The sequence below is a fragment of the Brachyhypopomus gauderio genome, chromosome 10 (genome assembly GCF_052324685.1).
Source record: "Brachyhypopomus gauderio isolate BG-103 chromosome 10, BGAUD_0.2, whole genome shotgun sequence".
Classification (NCBI taxonomy): Eukaryota; Metazoa; Chordata; class Actinopteri; order Gymnotiformes; family Hypopomidae; genus Brachyhypopomus; species Brachyhypopomus gauderio.
In genome coordinates, this window is record NC_135220.1 from 15522546 (window position 1) to 15549025 (window position 26480).

At 47.5% G+C, this 26480-nt stretch overlaps 3 protein-coding genes across 6 annotated transcripts in view; 1 reads left to right on the forward strand and 2 right to left on the reverse strand.

Moving 5' to 3' along the window:
• The first annotated feature begins 650 nt into the window (after positions 1-650).
• On the forward strand, positions 651-20045 carry setd1ba (SET domain containing 1B, histone lysine methyltransferase a). Of its 3 annotated transcripts, XM_077019893.1 has the most exons (19): positions 2729-2938; positions 3093-3232; positions 3584-3682; positions 3949-4219; positions 5047-5168; positions 5987-7039; positions 8847-9608; positions 11096-11275; positions 11362-11455; positions 12184-12407; positions 13165-13237; positions 13326-13664; positions 13880-14233; positions 14720-15222; positions 15569-15745; positions 16100-16225; positions 16377-16496; positions 16951-17088; positions 17317-20044. In XM_077019893.1, the coding sequence occupies exons 1-19, from the start codon at positions 2878-2880 to the stop codon at positions 17488-17490; spliced, it is 5010 nt and encodes a 1669-aa protein (XP_076876008.1). In that variant the 5' UTR covers positions 2729-2877; the 3' UTR covers positions 17491-20044. The 3 variants fall into 3 exon arrangements, with proteins under 3 accessions (XP_076876007.1, XP_076876005.1, XP_076876008.1); XM_077019892.1 differs by lacking the exon at positions 2729-2938 and adding an exon at positions 651-982 and having other exon boundaries at positions 13880-15222; positions 17317-20045; XM_077019890.1 differs by having other exon boundaries at positions 2728-2938; positions 13880-15222; positions 17317-20045.
• A 286-nt stretch (positions 20046-20331) lies between these two features.
• Positions 20332-23930, reverse strand: car15 (carbonic anhydrase 15). Its single transcript, XM_077019916.1, has 8 exons — positions 22644-23930; positions 22538-22564; positions 22231-22407; positions 21866-22011; positions 21683-21775; positions 21524-21590; positions 21274-21434; positions 20332-21158 (listed from the first exon to the last, which is right to left on the reverse strand). The coding sequence occupies exons 1-8, from the start codon at positions 22702-22704 to the stop codon at positions 20940-20942; spliced, it is 951 nt and encodes a 316-aa protein (XP_076876031.1). The 5' UTR covers positions 22705-23930; the 3' UTR covers positions 20332-20939.
• A 152-nt stretch (positions 23931-24082) lies between these two features.
• The window catches only part of dgcr2 (DiGeorge syndrome critical region gene 2), a 7125-nt gene continuing 4727 nt past the window's right edge, over positions 24083-26480 (reverse strand). The window contains exons 9-11 of one of the 2 annotated variants that reach the window (XM_077019906.1): positions 26143-26376; positions 25831-26067; positions 24083-25599 (exon numbers count right to left, since the gene is read on the reverse strand). In XM_077019906.1, coding sequence (XP_076876021.1) covers positions 25361-25599; positions 25831-26067; positions 26143-26376 — 710 coding nt within the window. In that variant the 3' untranslated portion in view covers positions 24083-25360. The remainder of the gene's footprint in view (positions 25600-25830; positions 26068-26142; positions 26377-26480) is intronic. The other variant, XM_077019907.1, reaches the window with a different exon arrangement.

Genomic DNA, 26480 nt, shown 5'->3' on the forward strand with positions numbered 1-26480 from the left:
CGCGACACCGAGGCGGGAAAGCGGACACGAGTTACGGGAAAAAATATTAATGCGCAAGCAGCAACTTTATGTAACGTCCTGACTGCTCAAACGTCTAGTCTTTCTAGCCGCAATGGTTAGTATCGGTGTTGTGAAAAATGAAGTGGTTGCATGTGAAGATGTGAATCACGATTGGTTACGGCAGGCAGCCTCGCCCATGAATGGCTGCTTCTTCTTTCAGTGCGTCCCTTTGTGTGAAGAAGCCATTTTGAGAAGAACGGCATAACAGCCATTAACACCAAGCGATTTCTGAATCCACTGTTAAAGTGTCTACGATGAAATTGCTACCATTACATTTACAATATAAATATTTTCTAAAATTATTATTTAAAAAGAATAGCCTACACTTAGCCTCATAAGCGTAACACATTTTAATAAGATAAAAATCTAACGATTTAAATATCTTTATTTAAAAAGTGTAACTTACGATTGTTTTGTTTTAAGAGAACGCTTTGCTTTTATGCAACGCTGCTAAAAATATTTAGAAAATTTAATTGTAAAATGGTAGAAATGAATTTCTTTCACTTTCCTCTCCAGTTAAAACGTTCCATCAATTATTACCTTGGAAATAAGGTGTCCGCACCAAACAAATCTGGTGAACGCCTGGTCTTGCCTCTGAAAAATGAAGAGTGCATGAATTTCTCTATCCTGCCTCAGGAAGAGCACGAGGGGGGATGGTTTGCATATCACTCTAACAAATTCTGTCTCAAGATTTCGAGCTGTTCCATTCGTTAGAGGCTGCGTAGTTGGTTATGTTAGTTAAGTGATGTGTTATTTTAAAATGAGAAGGCAGGAAAATTGTTATTCTTGTTTTCCTCCTTTGAGGCGTTGCAACCCAACCCCCTCTTAAAACACAATGTTAAAGGATCCGACCATGGAAATGAAAACGTTCTTCTTTCTTCTGCGTATAGGCCTGATAAAATTATTTCAACAAAATGTTAAGGTAAATATCTCCACTGAAGTTTTAATGATTGTGTGTTTGAAATTATCTGTCAACATTCTGCTGAGGAGAACAAATACAGTTTGCTGTTAGGAGATTAAAACTACGCAGATATGAAAACGTGTCCTTGACACAAGGTCAGACAGGTTCAGGCTACGTACTCACTGGACTGTCTATAGAAAGAGGCTTGTACATTTGTAGTTTAAAACTACATTATTCCTTTGTACTTCAGTTACATGTACTGAGGAATTCTGAGGTTACATGTGGGTCTGGTTGGTGATCCTTGTGTAAATCCATTGGCTTAAACGTTGAAATTGTGGATGGCTATTATTAAAAAGGTGAAAGGTTTAGTACCAACAACCACATTAACGTACCAATCATACCTGTGATTCAGCATTTTTGCAAAAGGCCAATCGTCCTTTCTCTCTCTGGCCTGCCCTGTTTGTTGAAATGTGAGAAGCAATCAATTTAAATGGATCTCAGAAACAGCATGCACAAGCTGCCTTTCAGCTACTATCTTGTAGCCTGAGGGATCAGTCAAAAGAAAAAATAGTATTCAGCCAATTTACATAAATGTCAAATTTTAATTATATACAATATTCAGACAATAATTCCTGCAGCCTTTCACATAAGCAAAGACAATAAAGATAAACTTACTCATAGACACATTCATACTTGGCCTTGCCCAGTGTAGGGCCTGCAATGCAGCTGATAGTTTTCATGTGTATTTTTACACTGCTAAAGTAGCTATATAGTCAGTTACAAGCTGTTTTATTCATTAACATTTTACTTTAGAAAGAAAATGCAGTTATATGGGAGTGCCATGACCTAGTTTGCTAGGACCAAGATGGATTCCAGGAAGAGAAAAAAATATTTTAAAAATATCAAATGGATATGATCCAACATTTCATCTTCCTTCTTCTCAAATCCTGTACACAGAAACACTGTAATGTTTTAAATAGTCCATGAAGAGATGATGAAATCAAGCTTTAGATCCCTTTTGGAACAAAGGAAACCCATTTTGGCCATTGAGTTCCAATGTAGTAGAAAATGGCTGCGCTTGAGTTCAGCCCTTTCTGTTCTCTGTTGGAAGAACTGACGGCTGTGCCTCTAATAGCAGACGCTAACATGGTGCTTCCATCTGATTGGCCAGGGAAGGCACCGCTGTTAACCAGCCAATTGCCCAACCACCGCAAAATATCAAACAAATGTTCGGCATGGACGTACGAACGAGACCCTAATACTTACTGAAAAAGCAAAAAATCGACACTTTATTTCCGTGTAAACTGAGTAATTATGTGGTGACAATAATTCGTTACATTTAACGATGAAAACTCATGCTGTGCTACGTAATATAACGTTTGCTGGATATTCTATCGTAAAATCACATTCGGTATCTATGTGCTAAAAAACTGTCACAATTTTTTTGTCATTTATAACACAGTTTCTTAGTAAAAAACGTGTCCCAAATCAGTCATTGCTACCCTCTCTATCGCTGGACCCCATGTCCATCTTGTATTTGGCGTCCACGTAAATCTAGCAAGCAGATTCAACGCGTCGTTAAACCTTGTTTATTTTTTTATGCGCGATCACCGGGGGGCCATTTGACGACGAATTATGCACATGTGAGTTTATTTAACATGTATGTGCTTAAGCACGACAGATAAATTTGCTGTGTAAAGACACGATATTATTGAGCTCCGTGGCGAATGTGCTGGCGGGACGGTAGACTGTGGTTGTATAGTGGTGTATTGTGGGAGAGACTGAAGCCCCAGACTAGAGGCACACAATATGTGTTGGCTCGCGAAAAGGAGGCAGTATCTTTAAACCATGTAATGTAATCAGCGAAAGGTTACAGATCTACCCGTTTGATAGAAAACTACTCGATCGGACACAAAATGTCCAGACCAGGGGAAAAAAGCAGGGTGAATGAAGATCACGCCAGAAGGCAGAGTTCAAGTAAGCTTTATTTTTTCTGCCCCTGTAATGTGTGTTTCGGTGACTGGGATCCGCTCCTAACCCCCGTGTTCTTCACAGCAGTGCTCGTACGCGAACGTGAACCTCTGTGCTGTGTTGAGTGTGTTCATGTACGTTGTGTTTCACCTCCTCGTAGGTTTGGCGAACGGCATGGAGCACAGTTCGGGGGAGAGACGAAGTCACCATTGGAGAAGTTACAAGTTGATTATTGACCCAGCGCTGAAAAGGGGGCCGCACAAACTGTACCGCTACGATGGGCAACATTTCAGCATGCCCGTGAGTAAACCTCTCGTCCCTGGCTTCAATTGGAGGGGGAAACGAATTTTACACGATACAATTGTAGCGTGTGTATTGTTGCACTGTGTGCACACACGGGAGCTGTTCTTATAAACGCGCCGGACTTGTTCCGGGCAGCACCTGACGTTTCTCGTCCAGAGTGTCAGTGCAGCTTAATATTGACCATCTGATTATTTCATCCTGAGAGCGATTATTAAACCACACTGAGAATGTGTTTATGGACTTGGCGAACGGGTTCTGGTCCGGGTGGTTCGGATCACCATCAGTTGACAGGTAAGCACGCTTCTTCGAGGTGATCCAACTCTGAACGTGTTTCCTCCGGTTTGGCAGAACCCCGGGATGGCACCGGTGGACGTGGTCAGAGACCCGAGGATCAGTCGGCTCTGGAAGAAATACAAGGAGACGGATCTCCCTGTTCCCAAATTTAAGGTAGGCGAGTCACACCCCCTTGCAGACCTGACTGAAGCATGCGTTTGTTTTCAAGTATCTCGGCGGCAGAACTCCCGATTCATAGTAAACACCATGGAATATTCATCATAGACTTGTTTAGTTACCAAAAAAGTTTTACTCTTAATTTATGTAGCCTATACCAATGATTACGAATGCGGTGTCTTTCTTCAAACACTCCTCGATTGATAACGTAGAACCTTTTAAACACGTGATTAATAACACATCAAAAATAAATTTTCCTGCAGATCGACGAATGTTACATTGGTCGGGTTCCTCCAAAGGAGGTGACTTTCGCCAGGTTGAACGACAACATCAGAGAGAGTTTCCTCACTGAAATGTGCAAGAAATACGGGGACATAGAAGAAGTGGAAATATTGTATAATCCGAAAAACAAAAAACACTTGGGAATAGCCAAAGTTGTGTTCGGATCGGTAAAGGCAGCAAAGGATGCGGTCCAGAACCTGCACAACACGTCTGTTATGGGCAACATCATCCACGTGGAGCTCGACCCTAAAGGTAAGGATGCACTATAGAAATAAAACGGAAACAAAACGCCCTCAACGGCGAACATGCACTTATGTTTGCGCTCAATATAAAATCCGGTTATAGGAACACATTAATTTATTTGGATAATTTATTTGTATGAACGCGTCACGTTTTTAAATGTACATCGGTTGCCTGGTAACATGCGTGCATGCTTGTCGCTGTCACTGATAGTTACAGCCACTACTGGGACCACTAAACACTCCTGCAAATACCACTGTAATAAAAGTCATGCATGGCTGAAAAAAGTCCTGTATAATCGATAATAAATCTTAGCAATTTTGGATATAACGCTAGGAGTAATAGCATATTGCCAGCAATATACATTTAGGCAATGTGACAAAATTGATTGCAAGCTTTGAATTATTAGCCTGTACTTAAGCGATTATCCATTTACATTGGAAAGATAACGCAGAGTCCACATAACATTGTACAAAGCGAGATTTTGAAGGCAAGTTGACATCCGTAGCCGGCGCGCTCCTGTCTTAAAGAGACAGTGCAGAAATTAGGCGACAACAACTGATTACAAGTTTTAACTGTTGGAATATTGTTAATTATGTTTTATGTTGTATTATGTTCAATATATGTATATAAAAATATAATATAGCTTTAGGATTCATCATATGGACATTTCTACATTTTAGGAATATTACTGTCATAAGCTGTTGTGCTAACTTTTACCCTTCACATTACAGTCTTTGGTCTTTGTTAGTCACAGACAAGCGTGTTCAAGGATAAGTGGCATTAACAGAAAGATCTAACTGTGTCTGTCTCCTTGAACTCCATGGTAACCTGTTCAGGAGAGAATCGCCTTCGTTATGTCCAGCGGCTGGTGAACGGCAGCTTCACCCCTCTCACAGTTCCTGTGGGTGTGGAGGAACCATGCGAGGTGTCTCCACGCTGCATCGCTGAAGCCTTGCTGGTAAACCCATGTCCAGATGCTCAATCACTTTGTGATTATTATGACCTCACTCATTAGAACAGAGAAGATACATTTTTCCTTGCAGATATTGTTACGGGGAAAGTACAGCAGTATCACTATCTGTGAGGGTTTGACCGATTTTAAGTGGTGGTATAAAGATGATGTGTGTCTGGGTGCAAGATTTGAAGTGGTAACAATAAATGTGCAGAAGGCATGTAATGCTTATGTTCATTGCAAGGCACGTTTATGTGCTGCGTTTAGAATCTTATGAAGTACACGTGTTGGCAGATGGCATAGAAGTGTTGATCAGTTGCTCAGAATTCAAACTTCCCAATAACCAAACAAACAAACAAAAAACTAAAACAACAAATCAAACCCCCAGACCAGACACTGCAGATCTCACTGCCCTATCCTTGTATTTAAAATGTTCTCTAATTAGTATTCAAGCGCAGGCCTAGGTATCCCCTTGCTTTTAAGCACTAAAAATAATTTGGATTGTAATTTACTGTTCAGGATCCTGTTAAATCACAGTATATAAACCGAAATCAATCATTAAGTTGCTGTTTAAATGAAGAGTTTCTAACTGCAACTGCTGTGCATTAAATTCCTTGCTAATCAAGTGTGTCAGTGCAAGTGGTGACATGGAGAGAAAGACCTGGCTGTTAATTTATCTGTACACTTGTGAAGGTTCTTGTCTTTCTTTAAATGACCTTGTAAAACACAAGGTGTTAGGTTAGCAGTGTCTGTGTGCCTGTGTCTGTCTGTATGTTGTGTTATAACAGAGCTCTGAGTGGAATGTTTGGCTGTGCTGTGTTCAGGCTTGTGAACCTTTGCGGCGGTTGTCTGAGGGCAGTTCCTCTGTCGCTGGGGGAACCGCCACCCCAGGGAGTACCAGCACACCCCTGTCCGTGGACACGGCCTACTCCAGCGTGAGGCCGGACACGCCCCAGTCGCAGGGCACGCCCCACACGCCACGTCCGTCTGGCACGCCCTACTCTCAGGACTCCAGCTACTCCAGCCGGCAGACCACACCAGCCTACTCGAGCGGCCGCACAAAGACCAGGATTTTTCAGGATTCCTACAACCAGCGTCCTGAGAGACACTACGTGCACGTCACGGGCGGGAATTTCCGTGGTAATGCAGAGCAGCAGGCATCCTTCAAACAGCACCAACTGCCCGAGCCTCCCTCTCCTGCCTTCTCCAATACCCCGCCAACACCTGTCACTCTGAACTACAAGACCACTTTCTCTCCGTACCAGGCCCCCCAGCCCCCTGCCTATCCCCACCCTGAGACTCTATTCCACCAGCCCCTTCGACGCGAGGTGGACTACAGACGGACCCCTCAAGCCCCGCCTCCCTCAACCCCTGACCTCCCACCTGACAGGCCAGAGACGCCCCCGATCCCAGAGCCACCCCCTGTTCCAGAAACTCAGCCAGCCACGCCCCCCCCATGCACACCGGAGCCATGCCCCTCCCCTGGCACGCCCACTCTGGAGGCGGTGCGTAACAGCTTGGACTCGCGCATCGAGATGCTCCTGAAGGAGAAACGGACGAAGCTGCCCTTCCTGAACGAGCGCGGTGATTCAGACACCGAGGTGCGCATGGAGGGCAGCCCCATCTCCTCCTCCTCCTCCCAGATGTCCCCCATCCCTCCCTGTACCTCCGCCCCAGCCCCCGCCCCCCCGTGCCCACCCCGGCCCTGCAGCACCGGGCTAGAGGACATCAGCCCCACGCCGCTACCTGACTCGGACTCAGAAGATTCCATCCCGGGTACCACCTCTCTGCTGCACCAATCCCAGAGCACTTCGCCCCAAAACACGCACACGAGCAGCACAGGGGGGCCACGCACACCCACCGACAAAGTCGACTCGGTAAGACTGAATAGCCGCAGAGCTTTTGTTTAATCTGTGTTTGCTCACACCCACTATGTGTCCATTATATCATCTCACTTTAAGAAAAAAGATCAACCCTATCGAATAAGGTTCTTTTTTTTATTTATTTTTGAGGCTTTAACTGTTAGTTACTGATAAGAAGACCTGTTAGAAAGTGCAGTGCTTAGTGTGTGTAGCTGGAGGGATTCAGGACCCAGGGGAGACTGGGGATGTGCAGTAGACCACATGTGCAGAGTGCTAAGCGTGGGGCCTCTCCTTTCATGCCATGCAGGAAATTGTGAAATGTACCCAAAAACAAAACGTACTTATTGCTTGCTCTCTTCCTCGGAGTAGGACTTCTTGCTTGTTCACCTGTGCACAGCTTTCATGATTTACAATCCACAGTGGTATATAGTGATGTGTATAGACACAAACCAAGGCATGAGGCAGCTGATTTCCTGCTTATATTTATATAAATTAAAATTTTTAATGTACAATTACTTTTGAACGTAGTTACGAACAATTACTCGATACCCTTGATGAGTACCCCATTTTAATAATCAAAATGATTGTTTTGCTAAGCCGTTTTAAGGACACTGATGGTTTCTTGAACCTGGAGATGTACTCTGTTAGTGCCGACAGTAACGCAGACTTCAGTGTTTGAATCGGCAGCTTCCCGGCAGGTAGCAATGTTCTGATTACCAGGTTCTGCTGTGGTAAACATGTTTCTCATGTTAGCCAATTACAAGGCGTTTCGTTTACAGTGAAATGGAAAAACACTTCACACACACACACACACACACACACACACACACTTACACACACATATTCCACCTCCCCAGAAAATATTAGTATATTTTACAAAAGGCAGTCTCCTGCGTTCTCCCACTGGTACCACTGGGACTTCTCCGCTGGTGCAAGGCAGATAACCTCATAAAGAAAACACATTTTAATATTCACCACTCTGTATAACAGCAGTGCTCAGTGGTGAAACTGCTCCACTCTGAGTGAACTTTGCGCTTAGTACACAGGAGCCCCTGACATTGCTCTGCTGCACGTGAACTACAAGCTGATTGGCCTAGCTGGGCAAGAACAGGCACTTTCACTTCCTCTTTCTTGGTGTTAAAAGAGAAAACAATGGCTGGCTATGCCTCCGTTTAGCTCTGCACTTCCTGCTCCACCACAGCGACACCACCCCCATTTTTTTTGTTAAGACATTTAGCCATTAAATGTCTGACCTCCTGGGCCAGAAGTAACAGAGACCATAGTGGCCACAGAACCTTGTGCTCACTATAACAACTCCAAGCACTATGAGGTGTTATGTGTTTGCCATTTTCAGTGATATTTGTAGAATAGAAGCCACAATGCAATTTAAAGTTGCACAAAAGTTACTTTTACCAACAAAAGTAGCAATATTTATTAAACTGATCATTATTTTGTCATTTTTTTGGTAAAAAGAGAAAACTCACAAGTTTAAGAATCAGATTACTTTGTAGCCCTGAAATGAACCAGTTTATGCTCCATACAGCATCCTCCCACATGGAGGTGAACATGTTTAAAATAGACTTAGTACAGAATCTATGAAATATCCAGGCCACTAGGTGTCAGCTGTTATAATGTGAAGCATGACGATTATGAAAATACAATTATGAATGCAATATTTTTGACAAGATATAATGACCTGGCATTTACAAACACAAACAAATTATCTTTTAAATTTTTATATGTTTGACTGTCCTATTTAAAATACTAAACTTACATAATAGTTTGACAGCTGTTTTAACATAAGCTGTTTTCGTCTTGACAGGGTCACCAGTCATCCGGGGAGGATATGGAGATCTCTGATGATGAGATGCCCAGTACACCCATTGGCAGTGGTGACTGTGCCAAAGGCATTGTTGTAACCTCGGCTATGTCTCCGATGGCTCCGCAAACCATTCCAATTCCACCTCCTGGGTTTCCCCCTTTGCCCCCTCCCCAAGCTGGTTTCCCCTTGCCTCCCCCTCATCTTCCCCCTCACTCTACCGTGCCGGGACCCCCACCTCCGCACTTGGCTGCGCCTCACCCCATGCTCCCACCACTGCCCCCATACCCCCCTGGCTTGATGCCCGTGGTGCCACTTGACCTTGTGAGCTGTCTACCCCAGTGGGGCAGTGTGCACATGTCCTTCCAGATGCAGACCCAAATGCTCACCAGAATTGCACAGAGCCAGAGGCCGTACCCATACCCACACTTCATGGGTGCGGCTGCGAGTGGAACCAGCGCTGGTGCCATGCAGTTTGGGAGTCCCTACCAGCCCTTGTCTATGGTTGGCACCCCTGCTGGAGGTGTGGGGCATGGACAAACCTGGCCTCTACCCAGCATTCCAAAGTTCAACCCCACAGTCCCACCACCTGGTTACGAGCCTCAGAAGGAAGACCCTCACAAAGCCACCGTGGACGGGGTGCTGATGGTCATCGTCAAAGAGCTGAAAGCCATCATGAAGCGAGACCTCAACCGCAAGATGGTGGAGATGGTGGCCTTCAGGGCCTTTGACGAATGGTGGGAGAAGAAGGAACGTTCTGCTAAGGTGGGACATGTGTGTGTGTGTGTGTGTGTGAGAGAGGAGGGGTGAATGTGGACAGAGGTCCCTCATCAGTATGTAAACCAAGTGCATCTGATGTTCTTGGAGGAACCAGTTTGTGTTCAAAACAGTGTATGTATAAATCAGAACATAAATTCCAAAGGGTACTCAAGTTCCAAGAGTGTAGATGAGTAATTTTCGTCTAGTGGTTTTTCCAGCTTGGAGTACCTTGTGTTCAGGACTATCTATACTACCTTGGAGATTCCAAGCAACTACATAGCACTTTTGTAAGTCGCTCTGGATAAGAGTGTCTGCTAAATGCCATAAATGTAATTTTCCTTTAGGTTACCTATTTTCATTGCTGCCATAGCAATAAATGGCAATCCAAATATAATTAATGCAATGTGCATTAGGATAAAAATGTTTTTTTATACTGCAACTGATAAATTCTTAATTCTGATGGTCTGAATGTGTTTAATGAAACAATCAGCAAGCCTTCTTTTGGTTTCACCTGTAAATCTGATTATAAACAACAGTTTACAGTGGTTGCATGCTACTGTATGACTTATCCAAATGGTTATTTATCTCATCGGGAATGTCTTTGATGTACATTTTTATCTCATATGTTTAGTTTAATGGAGGATCCTTAAAATAGATGTGGTCTTTGCGTCTTCCTGGAGGATATAATATTTCATTTGTATTTTGATAATTGAGCTTTAAAAGCGCTTCAGAGCCCCATGAATGTTGATATTTAAACTGGTTTTCGCATAAACTGCTCTTACCTCTTAGACCTCCTAGTCCCATTTTTCTGGAAACCTTGTGTACTACATTGCGATTTTTTTTATTTTTTTTACTGTTACTACACTACATTTAAATTACCAATGACGAGTTATTCCAGTGTTTATAAAACCAGTGTAAGATTTAGGAATATATTTAAATAATTTATTATTATTAGGATTATTATTATTGTGTGATATTAACTATATACTGAATTCGTATGAGTATTAGTAGAGTTTGGCCTACTGTGAGTACATGTGAACTTTTTTTAAAGAATAACTGCTAGTTCGGTTTTATCTAGAAGGTTGTTTTATAATAAAAAAAAAATTACTTTAACTTCACGTTAATACCTAGATTAGCTAGGCAACTAATAGTTTTTTGTTATCCAAATACGGATAAACGTATCTGCTGCTAGCTATCTAGCTAACCACCTCAGATAGCCGTTTAGCTAATGCTAAAGTTCTGGATTGTTCTCCACATTGGCTGGTGTCCGTTAGCTGAAGTAAAAACGCAGTTAGCTGTCCTAGCTAATCATCAAACGAGCTACATGGCAACCGACGAAACCACCAACCCTCTGACCATAGACCATTATTGAAATCCAAATGGACATTGGCGATTTAATTTAGGAAAACCCAGTATTAAAAAACATCTAGCTAAACTTAGGTAACTAAAGAGCTAGCAACGTATCGTTTTTAAAAATATGTTTGCGCTCATAGGCAACTTCGACCCCGGTGAAGCCAGGTGAGGTGAAGGAGGAGGAGAAAGAGCGCGCCAAGCCGAAGGAGACGCTGTCGTCCAGCCTGCTGGAGAACTGGAGCAAAGGCGAGGGCCTCGGCTACGACGGGATCGGCATGGCCATCGGACTACGGGGCGCCATTCGCCTACCTTCGTTTAAGGTATCGGTCTGTCGTCTCTGCTGTCACGGCCGTGACCGTCATGGAGGTGTGAGAACAATTTAACCTTCTTGTTGTTGTGTTTTCAGGTGAAGAGAAAAGAGCCCCCCGATCCTGCCACATCTGCGGATATCAAAAGGGCGCGGCCGTCCACACCCGTAGACGATGAACTGGAGGACGAAGGTGAGATTAAGATCGTCTGTAGGTGGCCTCTTCTAGGAATGGGCGATACTGCTAGTTTTCTTTTCAGTCCAATACCAAGTATTACTATTTCTAGTATCCTGATACTGGTTCCAAAATGTCAATCTTGAACACAGAGTAAGAAATTGTAAATAGGGGTGTACAAATATATACTTATGTTATGACTGGAGAGAGTCATATGAATAAAAATTATGTATACAGGATAACAAATTATTCTTCTGATGAACTGAGAAGTTAGTGTGGATTATCATATTATTTCAAATCATAAATAATAATAAAACTGAAATACTTTTTATGAAAACAAATTAGTTTATCATATAGTGTTAGAATGTTTAATTGTTTGTATTGATTTGAGAAGAATCCTGTACGACATCTTATCCTTAGGTGCAGTGTTTCATTATTCCTCTACTGTTCAACATTTGATACACATTTAGTTTCAGTTAAGATAAATAAATACATTAATAAACATGGCTTCATTTTATATGTGACTCATTTATCAAAGTACAATCTATCTCACTGATCTTTTTAAATTAAAAAAAAGAAAAGTTTTAAATAAAACTACTTTTTAAACAGGTCGTTTTTTTACTCTTTCTTGAAGCAATTCATTAAGAATTGTAGGTTATGTAGATTTAAAATTGTTATGCAGATTAGAATAAAAGATGTCAGTAGGGTGCCTTTAGCAGGGCTGACTGAGTGGTTTTGGTTTCCAGAGTCAGAGAAAGGCGACCTGCCTACAGATGGCGCCAGACTGGACGCTGATGCCTCTTCTGCAAAGCGACGGCATGCCAGACCTGTGGAGCTAGACAGTGAAGGGGAGGAAGAGGAGGAGGAGGAAGAGGAGGAGGGTGAGACATCTGGCAGGGAGGAGTCATCTCTCTCCGACCGAGAGGAGGAGCCTGAGAAGGAGGCATTAGAGAGGCTGTCTTCTGGCAAGGTGAGCACCTGTGCCTCCTTCAGGAGACCCAAGCTCTGAAGGACTGGGGGAGAAAAAACAAAAGCTACATCGTGTACTAGTCGCACTTGCGAGTGTGAAAATACAGCATGAAATAAACCCAGAGATAGACATTACAGGTTCAGAAAATAGAAGTCCTCACCCAAGATTCTGCTCAGGCTTCCTGGATTGTGTTGATTTCACTAATATTACCTTATAGCTTGCACTGATTAGAACATCCAGCAAGCTTGAGTAAAATCCTGTGGTGGAGTTTTACTTTCTGAACCTAGAATGTTCGCTTCTGAGGGGAAACTAAATAAATGAAACAGTAAAATGTCACTGATTTATTAAAAAAATATATAGACAGGTAAAAGTCAATAAAAGATCAACTATAATGAAATGGCCAGGCTTTAAGCAAACACACACAGACATATGGAAATAAACAAATTCTCTCCAGTGACTAGGTGAGTGTGATGGCAGAGAGGACTTGATTCATATGAAGATGCATTTGTGGAGTATGTGCAGTTAAATGCAAACCTCCCCCGGTACACACTAAGCCTGCTTAAGTGCAGGGCTGAACAGGTGTGTTTTAAAGTGTCATTTTACAGCTCTTGAGAGTTCTGATCTCACTCAGGCTTCCATGTGGAGGTTTCATATCTGGGTGATATCTGATAACCTGAACTGTGCTAGTATATACACCTAACACTCATTTTGCTGTTCAGCGCATTGGCTTGTCTGATCTCTGTATGGGCTTTTCCAGGAGGTGGATGACGAAAATGCGACTGACAGTGAGTCTGAGGACAGTGGTAGTGAGTCCGAATCATCCGATGAAGGTAAAGATTGAGGCTGTTTAGAAGGGCTGAACCACTCCTGTACTAGGTCACTACTGTGTGCTGATGGCCAAATTTCATCCATTGCCAGAAGCTTCAAGTTCCTCGTCGTCCAGCTCGGATTCTTCTGAGGACGATAGGTCCTCAGACTACGACTCCAGCTCAGAGGAGGAGCAGGAGGAGGAAGAGGAGGATGAAGTAGCCATGGACATGGATGAAGAAGAAAAGGTGCAGCGAACATCATCTTCCTCCTCGCCGGCGTCATCTGAGGAAGACGAGGAATCTGAGCTGAAGGCTCCTAGCACACCGGTCTGCCCTCCTGAGGAAGAGTGTGAAGCAGTTAGAGATGAAGCAGAGGAATCCGTGAGCTCAGTTACGGCTGTGCTGAAGGACCAGGTGGTGCAGCCGCCGTCGCCAAGAGCACCAGCAGGTTCAGGCCTCTCCTCTCTCACTTTACACCAATAAATCAGCCAACATGCTTAGTACTCGATTTGCTTTACACTGTTGTCACACTTTACATCAGTATATTTGCCAGTGAAATGTTTACAAACAGCCAGTAGTCAGTAGCAACTGTCAATCAGAAGAGGAGAAAAAAGATTCTGCTTTGTAAAGTTATGCTAACACATGTTCCTGTCCCGTTTACAGTCGAGGAGCCCAGTATTGATCTGGTGGCATCAAAGACCGAGCAGCATTTGGACAGCGCGGGCGTCCTGCGACCGCCAACCCCGACGGGATCTCTAGCCGACAGTGATCTGGAAGTGCACCCCAAGATCCGCACTGAGGAGTTTCCCCGGACGCCAGGCCGTGACATCCCCACCCCCACGGAGGTGGAGATCCCAGCCCAGATGTCGTCTGTCCACCTTCCTCTGCTGCCTAGCCACACCCTCCTGCCTCCCCCGGGGCCCCTACCCGAGCTTACGACACGTGCTCGACTCCCCACCGACGAGGACATCCCCCGCACACCAGGTCGTGACCTCTTGGAGCACCCCCGGGGTCTGGGTAAGTCTCAAAGCACTGAGACGGTGCCCGTCACGCCGGGCAGCGATACCCCGCTGACGGGTAACAGCTTGGCTCTCAGCTCCCCCCACATTCCCGGCAGCCCCTTCTCGTACCCTGGGCAGTCCCCGCTCCTCAGCGCCGGCGTTCCTCGGACCCCGGGCAGGGACCTCACTTTCGCCCCGGCTTTCCCCGACCCCACGCTCTCCGCCGCCCTCCCCGTCCACAGGAAGCCCTCGTCGGAGAGTCTGGAGGAGAAGCCCGTGTTCAAGGAGCCCGTGCTCAGCTCTTCTCCGCTGGCCCGCCTGGCCGGCAGTGCCACGTGCCCGCTGCTCCCTGCCACCCCCCCTCTCCCTTCTGCTTCAGTGCCGGAGGTGGCCACGCCTCCCCGCAGCTCGCCTCCTCCTCCTCCTCCTCCTCCCGAGCCCTCCGCTGCCATTCTTCCCGCTGAGCAGCCCGTCACACTCATCGAGCTTCCTGTATCCCTAGATGCCACTCCGCTTAAGAGGAAGCCGGGACGTCCCCGGTCGAACAAGACCCCGGCGGGGACGCCTCAGGACGCCCCGGAGGCCCCCGCAGAGACAGTGGCGGACACGTGTTTGCACGACCGCTTCTCCGCGCCCCTCCCCGACGCCGTACCGGAGACCGAGGGGGCCGCGGAGGTGCGGCGGGAGGACGCGGCCCAGACGGTTCTCCCCCCCGGCCCCCCCGCGCACAGCCACCTCCTCTTCGAGGAGCCGCTACAGAAGACGCGGCGTCAGAGGCGGAGCTGGGAGGAGCTCCTGCGCTCCATGCACTCGCCCACCATGTCGCCGCTCCTCCCCAGCTTCCTCCCGCGCTCCGAGTTCGAGGAGATGACCATCCTGTACGACATCTGGAATGAGGGCATCGACGAGGAGGACATCCACTACCTGAAGATCACCTACGACAAGATGCTGCAGCAAGAGAACGGAAACGACTGGCTCAACGACACGCTCTGGGTGCACCACCCTCATATCCTCCCACGCTGCCCCGCCCCGGGTCGACTCGCTGGCCTGGACCCGCACCGCTAGATCGGTTTGGTTTTCCAGCTCTCGAGAAACCTATTCATTCTGGAATTGAACTTCTTAGTTGAGTCAGGGGTGTGTGCGCGCTTGTGTGTGTGTGTGTGTGTGTGGGGGGGGGGGGGGGGGGGGGGGGGGGTGTGTGCAGGTGCATGCACATGCTTGTCTCTCCCTGTAGCTGTACATGTGTGTGTGTAGGGCTGTATGTGAGTGTACGTGTGTGTGTGTGGGTGTATATGTAGTCTCTGTCTATGAGGATCTTGCTGCAGTTGTTTCCTTAACCGCGTTGCCTGCACCCACCAGCGGGGGCAGTGTTCCCGGCGTTAAGAGGAAGAGGCGGGAAGACGGAATGCGGGACCACATGACCGGCTGCGCCCGCAGTGAGGGCTACTACAAGATCGACAAGAAGGACAAAATGAAATACCTGAACAGCACACGACTGCAGTCGGACGAACCAGACAAGGACACGCAGGTGTGTGGACACTCCCCCGGTCCATGTCTGGACACTCCCCAGTCTGTGTGTGGAGATGTCTGGACACTCCCCAGTCAATGAGCACACACTCTTACCTCAACCAGTCACTGTCACACACTGAATCACTCACTGTCACGCCAGATCTGTCACTCACTGTCAATCAAACAACAGTCATTCTGTAATTGAGCGCCGTACGTCAGTATAATCGTGTCCATGCTGAGAGCCCAGCGGTGTGAGAAGGCTTTGTGATTAATTGATAAGCTGAACCACATGTTCTGACATGGGAACACCTGTGTATTCACTCAGATCTTCCACAGTGCTGTGCGTGATGTGTGTTTGTGTGTGCTCTTCCAGGGGAGGAGTATTCCAGCACAACCGCACGCGTCCACCAGAGCTGGCTCAGAGCGTCGCTCCGAACAGCGCCGCCTGCTGTCCTCGTTCAGCTGTGACAGTGACCTGCTCAAGTTCAACCAGCTGAAGGTAAGAAAAAAAAAACTGCTTCGGTCACGGAGCGCCCACACACCCGGCACGGCCCCCCACGCCCGACACGGCCCCCCACGCCCGGCACGGCCCCCCACGCCCCCCACGCCCGGCTTCTGTCCTTACCAGCACCTTTTATTTTACTGTCTAGTTCCGCAAGAAGAAGATCCGCTTCTGTAAGAGTCACATCCACGACTGGGGCCTGTTTGCCATGGAGCCCATCGCTGCAGATGAGATGGTGATTGAATATGTGGGCCAGAACATCAGACAGGTACGTGAGCCTCAAGCTTACAGAAGCATATGGCAGATTAACACCACTCTCAGATTAGCAGGATTCTGTCAGATTAGCAGAGGCAGAGAGACAATAGGGTCACGGTTGGGTCATCCCGAAATAGCACCGTAATGTTGCATCTCTCAGACATTGTAATAATGCACTCCACACAGTCGCCGTGAAGGAGAAACTTTTGTTTGCTTTATTTGGGCGTTTTGCATTGTAAAACATAATACGAACAGAACATGACGAGCTTCAGACGCTTCTGATCAACGTTCTGTTGTCAGAACACCATGCAGATACAGTTACAGAGTTTAAAGTATCGCCATCTACAAAGTTCAGCTCACTGGCAGCTGCATTCTGCTTTTAGCAACTTGCATGGGTGCTGTCTCTTGAATGCTGCTCAAACTGTGTGTGCGTGGTTTTTTTTCCTGCCCCTGGGCGCCCCCTACAGGTAATCGCTGACATGCGGGAGAAGCGTTATGAGGAGGAGGGGATTGGCAGCAGTTACATGTTCCGTGTGGATCATGACACCATCATCGACGCCACCAAGTGCGGCAACTTTGCTCGTTTCATCAATCACAGCTGCAATGTGAGTGAAACACTGAGCTTCAAAGAGTCCCTGTACACACACACACACCCAGCCCCTTCACACACACCCTCACTCACTCACACAGGTGTTCTGTGTAGAGGTTTATACTGCCACTGTGGGCCGTGGGGTTTTCATACTGTGGGTTCTCAGCCTTAACCATATGTAACTGGTTTTATTTACTGTGTGTGTGTGTGTGTGTGTGTGTGTGTGTGTGTGTGTCTCCCTCAGCCAAACTGTTATGCCAAGGTCATCACTGTGGAGTCACAGAAGAAGATTGTCATCTACTCCCGACAGCCTATCAATGTCAACGAAGAGATCACTTATGACTACAAGTTCCCCATCGAGGATGAGAAGATCCCGTGTCTGTGTGGAGCGGAGAACTGCAGAGGAACCTTAAACTAGCATGAAGAGGAGCAGAGACCATTCCCCTCGCCCCCAATCCCAGCCCCGCCCCTTTCTCCTCCCCCAACCCAGACACCCATCCCCCCGGAGCTTGTGAGGGGTGGGAACAGGGGGTGTGGTTAACCACCCACCCACTGGAGGTAGTGCAGCTAAGTGTCCAGGGCTTTTATATATTAAACACATACATGTGTCATGATTGTTTACGAATTACAGGTGCTCTTTCAACCACATCAGTTTTCTACCGCTCTTCCATTATGCTTATATGTAGGCAAAAAGGGGCTATAGCCCCTCCCCCAGTGAGCTTAGCATCTGGGTGTCTCTGGGTTGGACACTGCCCTTCTCTCCTTCTCTTGTACCCCACCCTCACCTCCACCTCTGTCTATACGCACAATTCTGCTCCAGCCAGGCCTGGGCCACCAACGTGGCGTTTCCAGGGTGGAGCACGACTTGCAGTGAGTGGGTGGTTGGGTGGGTGTCTGGCGGGAGGCGTAGAGAGCCTAGATCACGTCTCTGAGCGAGTGCTCTTCCTGGGCCGCAGATCCATTTCCACTGACGGTACCACATCAGTCCCTGTGTCTCTCCCGAACTAATCGAGCGGCTCGCTGCGAGGCCAGGACGGGCTCCTTCTCCAGACGCCACCACCTCCTGGCCCAGACTCGGGACCTCAGAGGGCAGATCGTACACTACTTCGATTTTAGTTTTGAGTCACGTCACATTTTTGCCATATTTTCTGTGGTCAGAAAAAAAAACTGACGGCCTGTTTTCTCTCCCTTTAAAGTAATTGTGTTCATGTGTGCGTGCACTGACCCCTGGTGGCTGGACCGAAGGTAACAATTGTTGATATAGTTGGCAGTCACGAAGATATCAGTATGGACCGTTCTGTGTTGGAAATCATGCACCTGTTGCCATAGATGCGTTGTGTGTATGATCAAAGCCAGACACATTAATGAAAGGCATCTTTAAGACCTGTTCAAACGGTTTTACATGCCCAGTGTATGACAAACTGTTTGCAGTGGCCACAGAGTAGGTTGTGTTGAGTGAGTTTTTGGTTCAGCGGGAGTCTGTGTATTACTGGCTGTGCGCTTGTGCAGGCTTCCATAGGCTTCCTGTGGAATGAAGCAAGGCTCCTCTCATCACCCTCGTGACGTGGACCCAGCGTTCCCTCTCAGCTGCTGTTAATCCCGGACACGAGTTAAACACTTGGTCTGCAAAACCTAGTATTAATATTGCATCAAGCAGTGGATGTTTGTGAAAGAGAAGCCTTCGGTTTTCTGCTACTGCGTTAGGTGCGAGGCCTTTCCGAGCAACGTTCAGCCAGGCGATGTGATTCTGCTGTGTCTTTTCGTTTGTGTTATGCGAACTACACAGCACCGCAAGCTCCTCCCCCCTGGGAATGCCGGCAGGTGCACGTGTGCCTGTCTAGTGCTGCACACGTGAGTCGAGCCTCTTGACTTAATGCCCTTAAAGCAGGTAAGGAGAGGTGAGCAGTGGTAGTGCCAACACTGGGCGTTTACACCAGGTCATCTGTCCAAGCTGCTTGTCATTGTGGGCGTGTGCGGTAGTGAAAGCTCCGCTGCTGTGGCTGGGCTGTGAAGGTCCCTCACTTCAATGCATTATTGCTGCAGTACAGAAGTGGTGAAGAGCAGGTCATTTCTTTAGAGTCCTTCCTGGGCCTAGCCCTGCCCCTTTTTAAACTCCTCCCCTAGCCCAGCCCCTCCTCAGTGTTCGCTTCCCTGATTGGTTCCACCCCTTCCATGGTTCCTTGTTTTTTCTGCTCCTGGGCAGGAGTGCTCGGTCTGTGTGCATTTTCGCTCATGCATGGGTTTGTTTCTGACACTACAGGCTTGTCTCCCCCCCCATCATCAGCTCAGCCCCCCGGGGTCACTCATGGGGCAGGGGCTCTGTGATCTGCTTCTTTTGTTTTTCCATTTTGTTTTTTTTTTAGATGTTTATATTGTACAGGATATGAATTCTGATCATTTATATTTAGGAATGGGGCTTTTTATCATGATAGGGAGTATTCGAAATGATGCATCTTTTTTAATAAGAAAAATTATCAGTGATATTTTTCAGGGATCATTAAGAAAGAAAAAGGGTCAAAATGTAATTGAAGGAATCGATGCATCTTGTAGATAGAGCTAAGACACTCTCCCTTTCCGAAGATTGTTTCTTGTAGAAACGTCTTTTCTGCCCACGTTCCTTTGTAATCATATGTGTAAATACGTAAACTGTGAATATATAAATAAATAAATATATATATATATATGTGTATATATATATTTTGTTCCTGAGGATGTGCTCCAGACCGGCAGTTCGGAGAGGTCTATGGAAAGGTCTATGGGTCGGAGGAGGGCAGTAATTTCAGCTTGTGTCAAGCTTTATTCAACTTTCTGTTGTAAATTCTATGAAACCTGTTTGCAGTGTGTGGGGGTGGAGCATTATGATGCAGAGGTGGGGAGGGAGGCTGCCAGAAGCCCCACCCACTCTTGTCTATTTATTACCACAAATGTATGGGAAAGACATCATGGAAAAAAAATAAAGGATTTTTTTTTTTTGGAACAACTGTGGCTTGTCTGGTAATATGTGGTAAATGTGACTCATGCTACATAAATACACCAACAAAGTAGCAATATGCAAATGTCAGTAAAATTATTCTGATGCTAATGAAGTATCTGATGCACAATTCCAGAGTTGCTCAGAAGAGGAGCCCTGAGCAACTGTGTATGTGTGTGTGTGTGTGTGTGTGTGTGTGTGTGTATGCAAACATTGCAGTCTGGGGCACCAGGGAGCGATCTCTCCATCAATGGATGTTGGTGTTCAATGCGCACACATAATGCCTCATTGTGTTCAAACTCAGTCACATTTCTTTATTTCAGAATACATCATCTCAGTGTCACTTAAGTACTAAGGGAATGTTTCACGCTAACTCCCAGACAACTAGCACAGCACTCACCCACTCAGGTTTCCCGCTAACATTAATCTACGTTTGTTGGATTAGCTGTAAAATATTTCTTGTAGTTCTTACATGTCCTAGTGTTAAGGTGCTATGCTGAAGCAGTGAAAGAACAGTAAAGTGAGCATGACCTCTTCACATCACCTGATAAATTACCAGAGCCGGTGGAGAGAGGCAGGACTGGAGAAGCCACCCTGGTTACTTACCAAAGTTCACCACTACGTAAGAACCCACAGCAGTTACACACGCCCCAGTGAACAGTGCCTCATGCTAAAGTCATTCACATTCCACAACCATTGACCAGAATCCCTTGGACATGGAAACATCCTGAATCATCACAAAAGTTCTGCACCAAACAAATGCAGCACAGTCACGTTGGAGGAAAGTGGGTTTGTTTGAAGAGTGTGAGCGTGCGGTTCCCTGAGCTCGGACTCGGCGGTACTGATCCAGAGTGCTGCTGGTTCCGTCTCTGGGTCAGGCACATGCGTGCGTGCGCTCAGGGTGCGATGGCGTGGACTAGGCCCCTGAGACCACACAGCAGCAGGACCTGCAGCACTGGACCCGCCCGGGAGGAAGAGGCCATTAGCAGCTGCGCGCCTTCGGAGGCTAACACATTGCTGTAGGTCGGGTGAACGGGCCTGAAGTTGTTGAGCAGGAGAGCTTTACTTTCCGTGTCTTCCTGCGTCTTGTAGATCATGGTTATAAATGGCTCGAGCTGAGAGAGAATAAAAAAACGAACATGTGAATTAGCAGAAAAAAAAAAAAACTCAAGCATCCTAACAAACCTCTGGTGACGCTCAGACAGTCCTGAGAAGGACGAATGTCCTTACCTGGGCCCAGGAGATGTAGATGGGAACTTCATACACCGTCCACACCACTGCTTGTGAGCAGGGAGGCGTGGTGAGGCTGCCATGGTAACGGTAATACTGAGTCAGGTTACTCTGAGGCAGTAGGTGGAGCAGAGGGAAGGGTTTGATGGACTTCACCTGACCTGACCAGGGTTGGAGGAAGTTCAGTCACAGGCAGCAGGTCACCACCCTGAGAAGCTCACTCTAGCGAAACGCACAGAAGAGAGCCCACCTTTGTACATGACGAACTGCAGCGCGTCTGAGATGGGCTGGAAGTGCTCGTTGTCCACGTGAACCAGCTGTGGAACAGCCAGAGAGCAGAACAATCATGCACCGGCCAGACGCAGAAAACTACGGAAGAGTGTAAAAGCAGCATGCGACGTTTACTGACGTCGATGAAGACAGCGAGGATGGCGAGGCCCGTCGGGTCCTGGAGGGCTGCTGTCAGGTTGGGGTGAGACGACTTAATATTCACTATGTGCATCTACAAGACAGCACAGTTCAACCTTACGAAATGAGAAAACTCCACGTCCCACCACAAATGCGCTGGTGGATAGAAGTGATGAGGACGGACCTCCATGGGGAACCTGTGCTGAAGGATGGTGTGCTCCGACCCATTGGTGGACTCGCTCCCCCAGTGGAAATGCAGCTGTGTGGTACGATAAGAGCTGGGGAGGCCCCCTCCGCTCACACGCACACCACCACCCACCTCCATCACCACTGAGCACACACACACACACACACACTCAGTCTTCCACCATCATATTAGTCTGATACAGGCTTATTGTAAGTTATATATAAAAATATATACAAGTTATATACAGTTATATACAAACGTATATACAGCACGCACGCAAACACACACACACACACACACACACACACACACACACGAACCCCAGTCCAACATCACCAGTGCAGAGGGAGAGCAACACTCACCTGAACTCCCCTCGTTAACAAGCTTCCACTGGGCTTTCGGAGTGGAGTCAAAGCCATAGAGGTCAAGAGCACCCAGAGAGGAGGCGTTCACCTGCACCTCCCCCAGGTCAATGGGGGAGTGGTGCTTCCCCAGCAAAGGATGGCATGAGGGGAACCTCTCTCCCCACGTATACGGATCTACCAGCAGGGTCCATTCAACACACCAAATCCACATCAACTCCCCTCCTGACAGTACGGTGGCCTGTGAGACCAGTTAGTGAACTAGGAATGAATGCTGATGTGAAAAAACTGCAGCCATTGTACTCACCACACTGACCGTCGTCATAGCAGAAGTCTGAGAAGACAAGTGATAACTACATCACCATAAGTAGAGTTGTAATGGCAACATTGGAGATGGAGAAGCCATCACTCACCGCAGGAGCAGGCCAGAGGCCCTAGGGCCAGCAACAGCACCACCCGCACCACCCGCTGCATGGCACACACACATACAGGGTGAGCGCAGCCACCCACCAGGGTTTAAATAGTGTCTGCCCCCCCATGTGTAAAGAGAGATCCGGATAGAGTCAGCGGAGCGCAACGCTGCCAAATGCCACAATGGCGTTTGTGAGCGGTGAGACAAAGCGTCCCATGTGGTCAGAGCATGTAAGGACCCTCAGCTGCCCAGTCCGTGGTGGAGGGCGCAGCCTCCGTTCTCCTCCGCCCAAACACCACCCCTCTACTGAGCACTACTTGCAATTGATAGGAGGAAAACTTTAGTGGTTCACGCATCATGATTAACGTTTCATTTATGTGACACTGAATCCTGCCAAATACCAGTTGCAGGAGCTCGTGTCTAACGCTTCTGATGCACCCGACATTACAGCTGAATGAGTTTCCCAGGTTGCAATGGAGAGTAAAACCTTTCCACAAGCAGGTTAAGCCCCGTTTTACTGGCTGCAGAGAACATGATCAAAGCAGAGCTTTTCATCTGGATCACAAGACCCTGTGCCCAGTCTGGAGTGTCACGCTCCAGCCGTACTGCAGTGCAGCTCCACACACACACACATCAGACAGACAGACTCGCACCGTCCCGTAGTTCACTGCACTTCAAGCAGTTTATTTGGCTTCTGACTCGATGGACATCAGAGCAAAATGACATCCTCCCCTCCCCCCAAATAATAATAAAAAAATGTCAAAGTTTAAAATTAATAAATTGTAGCATTTTACATAAAACACACTTTTTATTGCACCACTACAAATGAACTACTTCCAAAATTTGTTGTAAATGTAGCAGTTGAGCATTGGTCAGGGTTTGGGATGGGGTGGGATTTCAGTTGGGGGCGGGGTTTGGTGGATGAGTGATGGGGACAACTCTGCAGGCAGGAGGGAGTACATATTAACCCCTACATTCCCAAAGAGAAGAAACATGCACAGCAGATAACAACAGAAGGGGAAAAAATCTCTCCAAGACCCAGTAATGTCCAAATTTCATGTGTGCCTCACTGCCCCTTTCGCTCCCTCTCCCCCTCGATCCACTACATGCTCAAAAGCAAGTTATTTTGTTTCACAGAAGATTGTCTGTGCTGACCAATCAGAGGAGCTTATGTGTGAGGACCTGCTGGTGAGCTGCTTCGTTCACGAAGCAGCACTTTCCACATCTAGAAAAGGACGAAAAGTTCGAAAGGAGTCTGCAAAGTGCGTCTGAAATGATTGTCAAATGTCCAAAGGGTGGAGACAGGGGTTTGTGCTGCATTATGGATTAAACTGAGCCCATCTTTCTATCAAAACAAACATGACACAAGTGTCACCCACGCCAACAGCACAGAGGTATCGGTGCCGTGACCCAGGCGGTTGTGCCGTGACCCAGGCGGCGATGAGTTTTTGTTCACAACCAAATGAAAGCTCCCATTTCATAGATAATCATGTTGAAGTTATCACTTCATTTTCTCACATATTCCAAAAACCATTTTCGTCAGCAATGGGAAAATCAACGTCAGACACATGCATGCAGCCTTAAAAAAATAACAATAACACCATAACCCTAACTTGATTTCCTACGTGTCACAAATATATACACTTACATTCTACAAAATAATGAACTAGTAAATTATCTGTAATGTACAGTAAAATTATGAGCAAAAAACATTTTAGAATTACCACTCACACACGCTCAAGCCCCCACACACCTGGCTCATCACTAGATCCCAAATCTGAGAGAACGTTCACAGGGTCTCCTCTACAGTTCCAGGATGAAATCAGGTCTTTGCTGCCAGAACTGCAGTACCATCATGATTAAAACCTGCTCAGCGTTGAGGTTTCACAAGCTCCATGCAGGGTCAAGCCCGTCATCACAGACCCCTCACAGAACACCGTCGACCCAAAGCAGCGTTCGATGATTCAGAGCTGGTACTGTCGGTCACCTCCACTCCGGGGCCCAGGTGATGGTCGTGCTGCTGCAGAGGTCATGCCCACTTGCCCAAAGGCCACACCCATTCTGTGCTCTGAAAGCTGGATTGGGCAAGGGACAGCTGAAGCAATGCATTAGGAAAGTATGTTATAAGAATGTCGGTGGGGGATTGGTTGATGTTAGTAATGGGTGTGTCTACAGATCGTTAAGTGTTGGAACAGGTGTATGTGTGAGGTTGGGAGTGGGGGGTTAGTGTTAGTAGGGCTTGCAAGTTATTCAGGACACTAGTGGAGTTGGGAAGTCCGCCAGGCGTGTTAGCATTCGCCTTACAGGTGTTTTAGGGTGAGCCCACCAGGATCCAGTGCCATCTGCTCAGTGTGAAGTGAACGTCCTCCCCCCACCATGAGCCTGAGGACGCCTCTGACACAATACCCCCGTCATCCCGGAGCACTGGCTGTATTTACAAGAGAAACCAAGCTAAATGTGAAAGTCTCTGAAAGATGATGATTACCGTCCCACGTCCCGAGTTTAGTGAGTGTCCATTACTGCTCAGTCTCTTCATTCTGTACAAAATAGGCCCCCCAGCACACCTGGATTTAAACATCTCTTCACAGTTCTTCCACTCCTAGTGTTTTTGAGCTGCACACAACATTATCCAATCATCTTTTTTCCTGAGGTTCTGCCCGCGTATGCTTAGCCCTCGCCCTGACCCGCCCTCGCCCTGATCCGGCCACTCCCTCCTCCTTACACCACTGTGCTGAGTGAGGATGGTCCTAGAGAGATGGTGCTGGTGGAATCAGGGGCGGAGTCCTGGCTCAAGTCCATCTCTGTGGGCGTGTCTGGGGCCACAAGTAGGGTGCTGCTGTCAATAGACTCCTCCCTCTCCTCCAGAGCGTGGGCTGGCCGTGGCAGTGGGGGAGGAGCTTGGCAAATGTTCCTGCAGAGAGTTCCTGCTTCACCCGTCACCTGCAACCCTCCCTGGCCTGAGAGAGAGAGAGAGAGAGAGAGAGAGAGAGAGAGAGAGAGAGAGAGAGAGAGAGAGAGAGAGAGAGAGAGAAAGAAAGAAACACACAGAGACACAGTTAGAGAGACACACCCCCTCAGATCCACACCCACATAGCAACACAACTATGCTCCATTGAGTCTTGGGCTGGGATGTGCAACTACAACCCATCACCCGGTGGGCTAAAAGAACTTCCGGCCTGCAGACGTACCGAGGTCCACATACAGGATGCTCTCCGGGTTGATGGATGCCTCATACGGAGGTGGGGGGTCGTCCGGGTGCTGCATGTCAGGGTATTTATAGGCGGCGTAGGGGGGCGGCGGCTCCTGGAAGTGGAAAGCCCCTCCCTCGCCATCATCTGACAGGTGCAACGGGGTGAGGCCGGTGCCAAAAGCATCGGGGCCGTAGTCGAAGCCGGCCACGCGCCGACCCAGGTTAAAATGATGCACTGCCAAAGAGAGGAATGTGTAAAACAGGAATCACAAAACGGAGGAGGTGAAAACACAAAACATCCTGCTCTCACCACAAACCAGCGGTAACCAAGCCGCAGGGGGCGGAGCAACTGAAGGGGCGGAGCTATCGAGAAGGAAGCAGTGGAGCTCACGGTTTCCGCCGATCAGCGTTTCGATGCGTTCCCGCCGCCGCTGCCGGAGACGGTGAACCATGAAGAGCAGCAGAGAGAGGATGAGGAAGGAGGAGATGCAGCTGACGATCAGACGCAGACCGCTCGCCATGGAGTCGAACAGACTGCTGCCATCTGACACACACACACACACACACAATCATGCAGCTTGACTGCAACGCAGAGGGCTCCATCTAGTGGTGGCATGAATAAATCACATACCTCACAGGTCCATAGAA

Excerpts from the sequence above, each read along its gene's own strand:
- car15 (XM_077019916.1), bottom strand. The coding sequence starts at position 22,704 with ATGCAGCGGGTGGTGCGGGTGGTGCTGTTGCTGGCCCTAGGGCCTCTG. Across the intron at positions 21,591-21,682 it reads TCCTCGCTGTCTTCATCGAC|CTGGTTCACGTGGACAACGA; the intron begins GTCAGTAAACGT and ends GCTGTTCCACAG. Across the intron at positions 21,435-21,523 it reads GCAGTTCGTCATGTACAAAG|GTCAGGTGAAGTCCATCAAA; the intron begins GTGGGCTCTCTT and ends AACCCTGGTCAG.
- setd1ba (XM_077019890.1), top strand. The coding sequence starts at position 2,878 with ATGTCCAGACCAGGGGAAAAAAGCAGGGTGAATGAAGATCACGCCAGA. Across the intron at positions 4,220-5,046 it reads CGTGGAGCTCGACCCTAAAG|GAGAGAATCGCCTTCGTTAT; the intron begins GTAAGGATGCAC and ends TAACCTGTTCAG. Across the intron at positions 16,497-16,950 it reads TGGGCCAGAACATCAGACAG|GTAATCGCTGACATGCGGGA; the intron begins GTACGTGAGCCT and ends CGCCCCCTACAG.